Genomic DNA, 13056 nt, shown 5'->3' on the forward strand with positions numbered 1-13056 from the left:
ACCCTTAAATTTAGATAGAAACAAAATAAGGCAAAACTCATCCTTGAAATAGATTAGGAAAATAAAAGATCAGTGTCACCAATATCAGCATAGCATTAGCCAAATAATCTGCCACATGAGAGTCAGTTAGCATGAGAAAGGCAACATAAGGAGAAAAAGTTCGTAACACTGGAAGTCAGAAGACCTAAGGCTCTACCAATTATACATATTGCTTATACCTTCTGGGCTTCTGTTTACTCCTTGAAGCTGGAAAAACTAGCACCATACACAGTAAAGGCTACTGCCCTGCCTTCCCTCGTGATAGAGAATAATTAAATGAGAATGTGAACATGACAAAACTTGTAAATGCCATAGGCAAAGGACAGTCATCTCTGATCTCTGGTTTCCAGGACAAGAATCTGAATTTCCACAAAGAAATTTCCTGTATTCTACCTTCCCCTGAATACTGTTTTCAGAGCACATGCTCCAGGTAGGGTCAGCATGCTCTGTGCTATAAAAACCACAGTGACTGTAGTAAGCAGAGGGAAGACAGCAACCTGTAGCCTACTGGCCTGTGCAGGAACAGCTTCTGAAAGGTGAAGGAATATGATGCTCTGTCAACTAGAAGATCAAAGTAATAGGTAATAGAAATATTACATGTCAGGTACTGTACTAAAGTCTGTATACACTTGATTTCTAATTCTTATTAAAAATCCTATGCCAGGGACGCCTGGGTGGCTCAGTCACTGAGTGTCTGCCTTTGGCTCAGGTCATGATCCCATGGGCCTGGGATCGAGCCCCGCATCGGGCTCCCTGCTCAGCGGGAGGCCTGCTTCTCCCTCTCCCACTCCCCCTGCTTGTGTTCCCTCTCTCGCTGTCTCTCTCTGTCAAATAAATAAAATCTTCAGAAAAAAAAATAAAGTTTTCCTTTAAAAAAAAATCCTATGCCATAAAAACTATTATCCCCATTTTATAGATGAATATTTAGAAAAGATAAATGATTTGTCCAAACCCTTAGAGGTAGTCAACAAGAGACTTGGATCTGAAGTCAAATCTGCTCACTCCAAAGCCTGTGCTCCTTTCCCTACCCAAAATTAAGGATAAGAAAAGAAAAGAAAAAAAAGAAAAGAAAAGAAAAGGAGGAAAGGAAAGAAAAGAAAAGAAAAGAAAAAAGAAAAGAAAAGAAAAGAAAAGAAAAGGAGGAAAGGAAAGGAAAGGAAAGGAAAGGAAAGGAAAGGAAAGGAAAGGAAAAGGAAAAGGAAAAGGAAAAGGAAAAGGAAAAGGAAAGGAAAGAAGCAAAGCCCCTAAGATCCAAGGTGCCAGATCAGGGGAAAGACACCGGGGGAAATCCCTGAATTCTCTAGAACTTAAGTATGTTCAAAGAAGTTGAGGGGACCATTTTGTGGTTCGATGACCAACTTAATGCCCACCAGTCTCCAGGTTACCCACCTTCAACCCATTCTTCTCAGAGCCACCACAGTACCCTTCTACTTCAGATGTGATCAAGTCATTGTCCTGTTTAAAAATCTTCTAAACCTCTCTGCCCCAAGACATTTCCCAAACACAACATGCAATTTTTTAAATCTCATTATTTTCATTTATACTATTTCTAGTGCCCTAAATGTCTAACTCTGCTCTTCATCTAGCAAAAAGATGTTCATTCTTGAAGGAACAGCTTTGTAATCTCTTGCACAGTAAGTCCTTGCTACCAAGCTCCCAACACACATTCTTTCTCCTCCAGGCCCCCATCACTTTTGCTTAACATAGCACTTGGCACACTAAACCAAAGATGCCTATCTGTTTTAAAACTAGAATGAAAGGCTTGGATGCTATTATAATTCAATTTGTACCTCCTCAGCCTAGTATAATACCTAGGAAATATATAAGGACTCCTGGGTGGCTCAGTCAGTTAAGCATCTGCCTTCCGCTCAGGTCATGATCCCAGAGTCCTGGGATCGAGCCCTGCATCGGCTCCTTGCTCAGCAGGGAGCCTACTTCTCCCTCTGCCTGCCTCTTCCCCTGCTCATGCTCACTCTCTCTCTCTCTCTCTGACAAATAAATAAATAAAATCTTTAAAAAAAATACCTAGGAAATATATTTGATTTAACTAACGAATTACTAAAATCCTCTTTAAAAGTCCACAGGAAATTTAAAAAGAAGGCAGGGATGAAAAAAAGGGGGATTGAAGGAGGAGGGAGGGGCAGAGGGGCCAGAAAACTCAATCACAAATGCCTTCTCTGTAGCCCAGCAAAATTTACATCTTACTGCCTACCTTATATTAAGAGGATTTATGTTTTATCCTCTCTCCTCTCCCAATACACACCTAGAAATAAACCCCTTGTATATTCTTGACTACTTATCTAGCACTGTGCTCTCCACCTAGAAGTTGCTCAAGCATTTTTATAGTATATTCTTCTTGAGGGCCCAAAAGATCCAAGCTGACTTTAGGTATACAGTGCCATGAAGACAGAGATATATAAGAAAGTTTATCAGGGGTGCCTAGCCACGTGGCTCAGTCATTGAGCGTCTGCCTTCCGCTCAGGTCATGATCCCAGGGTCCTGCTCCACGGGAAGCCTGCTTCTCCCTTTCCCACTCCCCCTGCTTGTGTTCCTGCTCTCGCTGTCTCCGTCAAATAAATAAATAAATCATCTTCAAAAAAAAGAGTATATCAGACAAAAAAAAAAAAATGAACGTAATTTCAACTCCATGAGAAGAAAAAAATACTGCTCAGAACTACAGTTTTACATTTAAATAATAATGGAGATGATTCAGAATATAATCTAAGATTATCAAAAGTGTAATTTACGATCCTTTGCAATCTTCTCTCTCATCTTCAAATTTATAAATAATGCAGCCTACAATTAAAGGCTAATATTTCTCACTAGCCTTTGAGAATGAATGAACAACCCCCCCTCCTCCCCTTACTGCCCCCACCGCTATCATGCATCTATGGTGTAGACAAGAGATGAAAGCAGGCACTTGGGAGGCAGATTTGCCATTACCTACCAGGAAAGTGTCCTTAGGCAAGTTACTTAAACTTTTGTGCCTCAATTCCTTACCTGTAAAATGGAAATAATACTAGAACCCATTCCTAAGGTTGTTGTAAGAGTTAAATTGTATAAAGGACTCAGAGCAGTGCCCAGGGGGTAATGAACACCATTAACAGTGCTTGTTATTACTTTTATTCAGACTTCATCATAGTGGCTCTTCCCACCATGATTTGATGATTTTCATCTTTGGATCTCTCTTTATGCATTTTCATGCCCAGTATCAATCTTCCATATTCTTCCATAGGAATCATGCCTATTGCATCATTAAATTCTCCTCAGAAAGCCTAACAAGATTAACTCTATCTTTGCTCTGAATAGACCTTAATTATACAGCATTAGTATACAAATAGTATTGACTACCTTATTTTGCACTAGTATAAAATAATGTATGTTCAATCTATCCGCAAAATTTAATCAACATTTATTATATTTTGGATGCAAAAATCTCTGGCAACTTAGATAAATTCTTTAAATTTAATGTACCCATAGATGTAAAGATCTGATTTTGTTTAAAAAGATATAAATAAGTGCATCAAGTCCAAAGGATGTGCAAAGAAGAATAAAATAAAAAGCTTGTAGAGAAAGATTTGGATAAATTGAGAGAAGAGTCAGAAGCGTTTCTGGTGGGAATGTAAAATTATTGCACTCAAGTGCTTTTAGGTGTTATTTCCCTAACAAAAAGTGTGAAGGGGAAGTTTCTTTTCAGTTCTTTGCCATATCCCAGTAACATTAAGCACTGATCTGCAGATCACACGAAAGATACACAATAAAAGTGTGTATTACATTATTGAGGGAAATAATTTAATTACCTTTAATAATAGAGAAGCAACTATTTTTAAGGTGGATTTCTCAAATGAAATTTGACTAAATTTAAGTAATACGATTATTTATTTGGTCTTAATGTACAAATTAATTATGCATGAAAATAACTTACAGGTTCAGTTTCTTTTTATGTAGAGTGCTAATGAGTACTAACTTAGTTTACAGTTGGCAAATTGAATTGAATCCATAGGCAAGTGGAAAATTAAATTAAGTAAGACTTTAAATTATTGGAAAATATAGCATTCTGTTGGTTATTTAATAATGTATATTAAATCACTACATAATTCCTTTGTTAGAAATATTATTATATTTCTAGAAAATACACATGGTGCTACCTGAATGCTATTATAAACTCTAAAATGTATACAATGGCAAACTTGAAATAACACATAGTGAACTTCAATAAATAAAGACTAAATGCATACTGTACATAAAGCCATGAGTTAGCTATTCTAGATGATACAGAGATGAACATTGTACATTTCTACTTCCATATAACTCACAAAATATAAAGAGGTGTACATAAATTGTCATGGACTTACAGAAGTAAATATTTTGTATGGAGGTCACGGGTGCAGGAAGAGCTTTATTAGGGAAGGAGAATTTGGGTTAAATTTTGAAGGAAAAGGAGAACAACTAGATAGATGTGTTTGCTCAGTGCATGAGGGAAGAGAGGGAAGGAAGGCAGGCCCACAGTGCTACACGACCACTGGGGTGGCCAATGGCGGGGATGTCAATGTGAACAGCATCCCCAAGGTGTGCAGTATACCGCCTACACGAACACACACAGTAGCCCTGGGGAGAGAATTTTCTGAAAACAGAGAGAAAATGGTTGAAAGATGATCAAAACAAAACCATATGCTGTGTAGAGTGTGCCTGGAGAACAATTTGTAGAGAGATGCATAGTAGGAGACACACTTGAAAAGTTATTTATCAACATACCAAGGTAGGTAAACAAGTAAAATGAAGGATTCAACTAGATATACTTCAAGGACCCTACTGCCTCTGAAATTCTGTGAATCTAAACTCCTACCACTAATCACAAGCAATTGTGCAATTAACTGGTAAATTCTGTATTAAAGAACAATAGGATGTAAGTAAGAGCTGTACAATGGTAGAGTCAAATAACAGAGGAAATACGAAAGTCAGGCCTTGAATATTTACCTGACAAATTAAAGACGTTGCCTCCTTTGTTCCATTGGCGTCCGCTCCCAACAGAAGCAAGCATTCAACCATGATGCTGTTATTCTGATCGCATGCTCTCTCTAGCAGCACACTTTTTAACTCATCATCCAAAGCTAATTTTGCAAAGCACTTGCAACAAAGGTTTAGAAACTAAAAAGAATGGAAATGAGGATTAGAGTTAGCTAAATACATAACAGTTAGCATATAGGTGAAAAACACTGTACCTGTTGATCCTTTTGTTCCATGATACTAGAAGACATCTGATGGAATATCACAGAATCAAAGGAATGATGGACCAGCAGCTTGGAAAAAGACACTGACAATTCCAGTATTGTCAAGATTGTCTGAAATCCCTGAAAGTGTGACCAAAATAATAACATAAGCAAGTCTAGGCCAAAAGAATAAATAATATAAAACAGAAAGTTTGTATATGATACTTAACTAAGTAGATGTATTTATTGGGTTTGTACTTAAAAGCTGTAAACCTTGAAATAATCCTATAAACACACCTTGCTCTCTCATTGCTAAGAAATATAGCAGGCACATAGAGAATAAAATGCCGGGTAACAAACCATAGTCTAGCAAAGCAGAAAAAATACCTAATGCATTAAAAGTTGGCTTTTAATTTAAAGATTCCTGTCTGAAGACATACTTACAGGATAAAAACCAGATATTAATTAATATTAGAGTAGCTGAATCAGCAGGGTTACACACTCAAACCGGTCACTAAAGTGTATTTTTTATTATAAGATTGCAGATTAGTTTCTCTAGATAGCCCAGTATTTCCCCTTTCTTCTGTGCTGTGTGTGTGTGTATGTGTATGTGTGTGTCTGTTTGTGTCTGTGTGTGTGTGTGTCTGTGTGGCTTTCTTCTGAAATTTCAACCCCAAGGAGACAAATGTGAGCTCCTAGATTTCATTCATGTTGAGTACATTTGAGAAAAGCTCTAAAGGCACTCTGAGGTTTACATCCTTATAGCAAATTATTTATAAAGAACTAATCAGTCTTGCCATTACTTTTTAGAACCACCTCAAACATATTCCTAAGAGTTGTCTGGGCTCTCCACTCATGAGATATTCTAAGGAAATAACGAACTTTTGAGTTTACAATTATTTAGCTTCAGTAAGCTCAGAAAGATCAATTGAACTTTTAAAATTTTTATTATTTTGAATATATTAATGACATTGTCTAAATAATACAATTATTATTTTGAGCTTTTAAGATACTGAATGTCAACAAATATTTACCAACAGTTGATCAGAAAAGTAGTCTTAGTTTATGCAGATCTGAGAACATGTAGTCCACCTACCACTAGACTAGAGGTCCCTGCAAATTCAAGTGAATGCACCAGCAAAGCAAGTAATACAAATGTGTAGAAGGCACATAATTCAAAATAAAAACTTAGAAACACGGAACTGGCCAAATAAAATACGTTGGCAGGCCAAATTCAGCCCACTGGTCAACAGTTCACAACCTCTACTATAGAGATCCTAAAATTTATACCTGTATGAATTAATACGGAGTAAACTAAGAGCTCTATACCTGTACAAATTTATTTCCTTTCTCTAGGATTATTTTTAATCAATTCTGGCTTGGCTTTAATAGTCCGAGGCTAAGGCACATTATAAAAAGCAGATTTATAAAACACATTGTTGTTTTTAATATAAGTGTGTGTGTGTTCAGCACTTTATAATTAAAATCTTTACATACATTATCCCATTTACTAATAACATCTGTACAGAGGATAGAGCCTAGACATTTTTACTCCTGGTCAATTCTGCCATTTACGAAAATATTTGTTGTGTGTGATTTATGAAAGTTGCAAACTCCATTACTAAAAAAACCCTCAACCAAAGCAGAAACTCTTAAAGAGACTACTTGTTTTGCTAACATTAGAAAAAAAACAAAACTTTCAGCAAAGTAGATATAAGAACCTATATCTAAACCTATATCTAAAGGAACCTACCTCAATATAATAAAAGCCATATATGACAAACCCACAGCTAACATCATACTCAATGGTGAAAAGCTGAAAGCTTTTCCTCTAAGATCAGGAACAGGAAAGGATGTCCACTTTCACCACTTTTAAAAGTCCTAGTCACAGCAATTAGGCAAGAAAAAGAAATAAAAGGCATCCAAGTTGAAAAGGAAGAAGTTAAACTGTCACTATTTGCAGATGATTGATATTATAAGTAGAAAACCCTAAAGACACCACCAAAAAACTATTTGAACTATTAAATGAATTCAATAAAGTTGCAGGATACAGAATTAATGTACAAAATTGGTTTTATGTCTGTACAACTAATCATGAGCTATCAGGAAGAGTAATTAAGAAATCAATCCCATTTATGATTGTATCAAAAAGAACAAAATACCTAAAGATAAATTTAACCAAAGAGTTGAAAGACCTGTACACTGAAAACTATAAAACACTGGTTAAAGAAGTTAAAGACAACACAAATAAATGGAAAGATACACGATGCCCATGGATTGAAACAATCAACACTATCAAAATATTCTTACTACCCTAAGCAATCTACAGCTTTAATGCAATCCCCATCAAAATACCAATGGCATTTTTAACAGGACTAGAACAAATAACTCTAAAATTTCTATAGAACCACAGAAGACCTTGAATAACTAAAGCACTCTTGAGAGAGAAAAATTAAGTTGGAAGTATCACACTCCCTGATTTTAAACTATACTACAAAGCTACAGTAATCAAAACAGTATGGTACTGGCATGAAAACAGACACTTAAGTCAATGATATGGAATAGAGAGCCCAGAAATAAACCCATACATATATGATCAATTAACCCAAGAATATGCAATGGGGAAAAGACAGTCTCTTTAATGAATGGCATTGGGAAAACTGAACCTGCTACATGCAAAACAATGAAACTGGATTACTATCTTACACCATATACAAAAATTAATTCAAAATAGATTAAAGACTTGAATGAAAGAACTGAAACCATAAAACTCCTAAAAGAAAATATAGGCAGTAAAGTCTTTGACATTGGAATCAGCAATTTCTTTTGAACTATACTCTTCAGGGAAAGGCAACAAAAGCTAAAATAAACAAATGAGACTACATCAAACTAAAAAGCTTTTGCACAGCTAAGGAAGCCATCAGCAAAATGAAAATGTAATCTAATGAATGGGAGAATGTATCTGTATCTGTATCATCCAATAAGGGGTTAAAGGCCAAAATATATAAAGAATTTATACAATGTAATGCCAAAAAAAATTAAAAAATGAGTAGAGGACTTGAATAGACATTTTCACAAAGAAGACATACAGATGGTCAACAGACACATGAAAAGATGCTCAACATCATTAATCAATCAGGGAAAAGGCAAATCAAAACCTCAGTGAGATATCACCTCATGCCTGTCAGACTGGCTATTATCAAAAAGACAAAAAATAACAAGTGTTGTCAAGGATGTGGAGAAAAGGGACTCCTCGTACACTGTTGATGGAAATGGAAATTAGAGCAGCCACTTTGGAAAACACTATGGAGGTTCCTCAAAAAATTAAAGATACACATACCATATGATCCAGCAATTCCACTTCTGGGTATTTACCCAAAGAAAATGAAAACACCAATTCAAAGATATATATGCACCCATACGTTCATTGCTGCATTATTTTCAATAGCCAAGATATGGAAACCTCATAAGTGTCCCTTGATAGATGAATGGATAAAGAAGATGTGATACACACACACACACACACAAAACTGGATATTACTCAACCATTAAAGGAATGAAATCTTGCCATTTGCAACAACATAGATTGACCTAGAGGATATTATGCTAAGTGGAACAAATCAAACAGAGAAAGACAAATACCATATGATTTCACTTATATTTGGAATCTGAAAAACAAAACAAATGAACAAAAAAAAATGCAAAACAGAAACAGACTCAAAGATACAAGGAACAAACTGTTGGTTATCAGAGTGGGAAGGGGTTGAGGGGCAGGCAAAATAGGTGAGGGGGATTAAGAGGTACAAACTTCCAGTTATAAAATAAATAAGTCATGGGGATATTATGTAGAGCATAGGGAATATAGTCAATAATTTTGTAATAACTTTGTATGATAACAGATGGTAACTAGATTTAACATGGAGATCACTTTGTAATGTATAAAAATATCAAATCACCATGTTGTGTACCTGGAATTAATAGGATTTTATATGTTAATTATACTTCAATAAAAATAAATAAATACATAATAGGAAAAAAAGAGCTGAGCCAATTTATTTCTTAATCTCCTCTAAGCCAATATCTTTCATTCCTTATAAGGAACAGTTATTATATATCACATGTGAAATTTTGCTTGATGAAAATGTTTAAAACATTTCATTTCAAGAAAAAAAATCAAGGAGAAAAATTACTAGAGGTAAGTAGCCCACAATAAAACACTGAGAAAGACAAATTTTGGAATAATTATAACTTCTATTTATCTAAAATCAAGCAAATAAAGCTCAGCTGGCTGGAATTTCTTTAGCATATTCTCTGCTCTTTCATGAAAAAGACAAATGGCAAATAAACATGCTGATTTTAGAGATTTATAACAAAACACGGGATCTTTAGTGATTCAACCCCATTTTCTTCACCTTCTATAATTAAAATACTACAAAATGATAAATGGTTTTCAATTAACTAGAATATCTCCATTAATGCAAAGTGGGAATTGTACCAACTGCTCTGAAAGAGAAATCTTCATAAGATCCCAAACTCCCTTCAAGACAATGCACATACTTTAATCTGTACTTCGGCCGCATCCTTAAATCGTTGTAAACTGGAAACCAGAATTTTTGCCAGCAGATGCCCAGTTCTTATGCATAAATTCTTCTTTGTAATCAAGCATCCTGTAAGACTTAACCCCAGACATTGAATTTCTAAAAAAATAAAGGAAAAAAATAATAAAATTGTTTTAAATCTCAAAACTGAAGAAAAAAATTAAAGACATCCAACCAACAGCTAAAGGCCTATAAGAATCATCCTAAATCCTGAGTTCAAATCGTACTAACCTTGGTCATCTGGATACATCTGCAGTGTGTGAAGCACTGAATCAACAGCACCTTCCAAGGATAATACTTCTAACGCATCCGGAGAATGTGCTATAGAAGAAATTACTTTCAGCCCACATTTCTGAATCCCAGGATTTCTAATGAACTAAAATCAAAAGGACAATTAATATTTGCTATTTAAAATGAGTTCTTAATACTTACCCTAGTTAAAGGCAGCAACAAACTAATAAAATATAAACTAGGTAGTCTAGATAAAGATTATTTTCCTTGATTTTTGCCTTGTATTACTAATTACTTTTTAGTTATTATTAAGGATAAGAGCTACCATTTTAATGCTTACTGGGTGTCTATTCTGTACTAAGTACTTTACATGCATTTTCTATTCACAAGAATCTTAAATCCATACCAATATCATTCCCATTATAAAATGAGTTCACTGAGGGTTAAAGGGGTTCAGTATTCCTAAAGTCACACAGATTGTACATTGCTGAGATGAGACCAAATTGGGGATGTTCAATCCCACTGCCTACATACATAACCAGAAAAATGCAATGCTGACTCTCACCATAGAAGATTCTAATTGAGAATTTACTCTTTAAGTGTTTTATGTGCCAAATCTCATTTATTACCCCCCAAGAGCCTATGTAATAGATTCACCAAATTTTACAGATGCAGAAACAAGAAGAGCTTAAGTCACAAAGCTAATATGTGTCAGGTCTAGGACTTGAATATAAATGTGTCCCTGTAAAAGCTCAGGATCCAAAAAAAAAGAGTCCAGGAGGTTCATTGCTACCTCTTCTAACTTCTTTGTTTTTTTTTTTTTAAGATTTTATTTATTTATTTGAGACAGAGAGAATGAGAGAGAGAACACATGAGAGGGGGGGAGGGTCAGAGGCAGAAGTAGGCTCCCTGCTGAGCAGGGAGCCCGATGCGGGACTCGATCCAGGGACTCCAGGATCATGACCTGAGCCAAAGGCAGTCGCTTAACCAACTGAGCCACCCAGGCGCCCCTCTTCTAACTTCTTAATATCAACTCCTCTAGATGATTTGACATTATTTACAGGTATTCTAATAGAGGACATTTCTCCCCCCTCCGCCCCCCACAGGCTATCCTACTCATTGATTGAGAAGAAACAGTCAACACACCTTCCAACCATGGACAATCACAATCACACCTTCCCTCTTTCGACGTCTATGACATGTAGCTAACTCTTACATGGGACAGGTAGGCTTTTTTGTAAAGCTTTTCCACAATGCTTTACAAACTTCTGCCATGATGTGAATGCCCACATAATAGTTTTCCTTTCAAAAATTACAATGCTATCCTTCACAGGACTTCTGCTTTCACAGACACTAGCTCCATGGTATCTCTACTCCAAATCTCTGATTGACACCACCATGGGGACACCATGGAGCTGAGAGCTTCAAGTCAGACCTCAAGCTCTGTTGTAGCTTCTTCACTAAAACCATCTACCCTCCAACCTTTTTCACTTCCATACTGTCAACAAACAGACTTTCATTCTTTCCAATCTCATCCTCCAATGCCTCTCAATTGTCCTCATTCACCTTTTTTTTTTTTGTATAGGGTGTGGGGTTTTTTGCACAGGGTTCTAATTCTGTGCCTTTCTCCTCCAAGCCCTAATTGCTCAGCTTGTACATCATTTCATCTATCATTTCAACAACACACACCTTATCCTCTCCTCCCTTTACACTTTTTCCTGTCTTTATTTTCATCTTACCAACTCCCTGGGTAGTAACTTGGAGCCAGTTAAATTTAGGTTTAAATTCTGCCTCTTATTTCCACTTTAAAACCTAATAGCTCCATTTTAGTTCTACTAAAAATGAATGAAATAACATTTACTCAGAAGTGGTATTTACTCAGAAGGTATTATTCAAAAAATAAAAGAAATTCAAAGTGGCTCAAAGTGAAGCTAGAGGGATGGCTCATGTCTTCTCAGCTTCCTCACCTCCCACTGACCCTAATAAAGCAGGGTTGTTACGAGGATGAAATGAGAGGACTCACTGTCCCTGCAGTAAGCCCTGAGTGATGGCCACACACAGTTCAGGCCTTGGGCTAAACACCCTCCTCAGAGATGAAAAATTGGTTTTCCTTTCCATCAAGCTACCACTTGTCCTCCATTTCTAAACTTATTAATAGAAACATCTATACCCACTACCTCTATATTCTCACCACCCCTTAATTTCATATAATCAGACTGCTGTTCTAACCACTCAAAGAAAAAAGGCCTTCAACAATTGAACCGCTGTTTTATCCTCCTTTGATATCCATGACATGGTACGCCCCTAATTATTCTCAAACTTTAAAGCCATTCATTTGCCCATCTCCTTTACAATCTCTTCTTTCAATGTCAAACTTTGTCCAAAGTTCTTTTCCTAAAACCCCTCTATTCATGGATGGGACTTTGTACACAAATGCGGTTCATGTCACCATAACAGCAATAGTAACAACCACAACAGTAACGCTAAAATCTATGTAGCACTTGCTATGTGCCCAGACATTCCCTTAAGCACTTTATATGTATTAAACTCATTTAATCCTCACAACAACTCTGTAATGTAGAAACATTAGCCCTATGTTATTGATGAAAAAAACTGAGACACAGAAACCCTTAAGCAGATAACTCAAAGCCCAAGTTTAAACTCTCTTAAGCTCTAGCTAAGCTCCCATTACTCTTTGCTAAAACAGCAGTATCTTAAACTCAGACGTTCAAAGCTAAAAGTTTATCATCGGGTTGCCTGGGTGGCTCAGTAAGTTAAGCGTCTGCCTTTAACTCCGGTTATGATTCCAGGGTCCTGGGATCGAGACGCGCATCAGACTCCCTGCTCAGCGGGGAGCTAGCTTCTCCCACTGCTTGTGAGTGCTCTCGCTCTCTCTCTCTCTCTCTCTCTCTCTCTGATAAATAAATAAATAAATAAATAAATAAATAAATAAATAAATAAATAAATAAATAAATAAA

General features: G+C 36.1%; 1 protein-coding gene across 2 annotated transcripts in view; it reads right to left on the reverse strand.

The window, feature by feature from the left end:
* LRRK2 (leucine rich repeat kinase 2) overlaps positions 1 to 13056 on the reverse strand; it is a 158359-nt gene that overhangs the window by 106553 nt on the left and 38750 nt on the right. For both annotated transcript variants that reach the window (XR_004683328.1, XM_035027906.1), the window contains exons 15-18: positions 10079 to 10223; positions 9807 to 9946; positions 5262 to 5390; positions 5017 to 5187 (exon numbers count right to left, since the gene is read on the reverse strand). Coding sequence is in view for 1 of the 2 variants with exons in the window: in XM_035027906.1 (XP_034883797.1) it covers positions 5017 to 5187; positions 5262 to 5390; positions 9807 to 9946; positions 10079 to 10223 (585 nt within the window). In the remaining variant the exon portion in view is untranslated. The remainder of the gene's footprint in view (positions 1 to 5016; positions 5188 to 5261; positions 5391 to 9806; positions 9947 to 10078; positions 10224 to 13056) is intronic.

The sequence above is a fragment of the Mirounga leonina genome, unplaced genomic scaffold (genome assembly GCF_011800145.1).
Source record: "Mirounga leonina isolate KUSES-001 unplaced genomic scaffold, KU_Mleo_1.0 Mir_201, whole genome shotgun sequence".
Classification (NCBI taxonomy): domain Eukaryota; kingdom Metazoa; phylum Chordata; class Mammalia; order Carnivora; family Phocidae; genus Mirounga; species Mirounga leonina.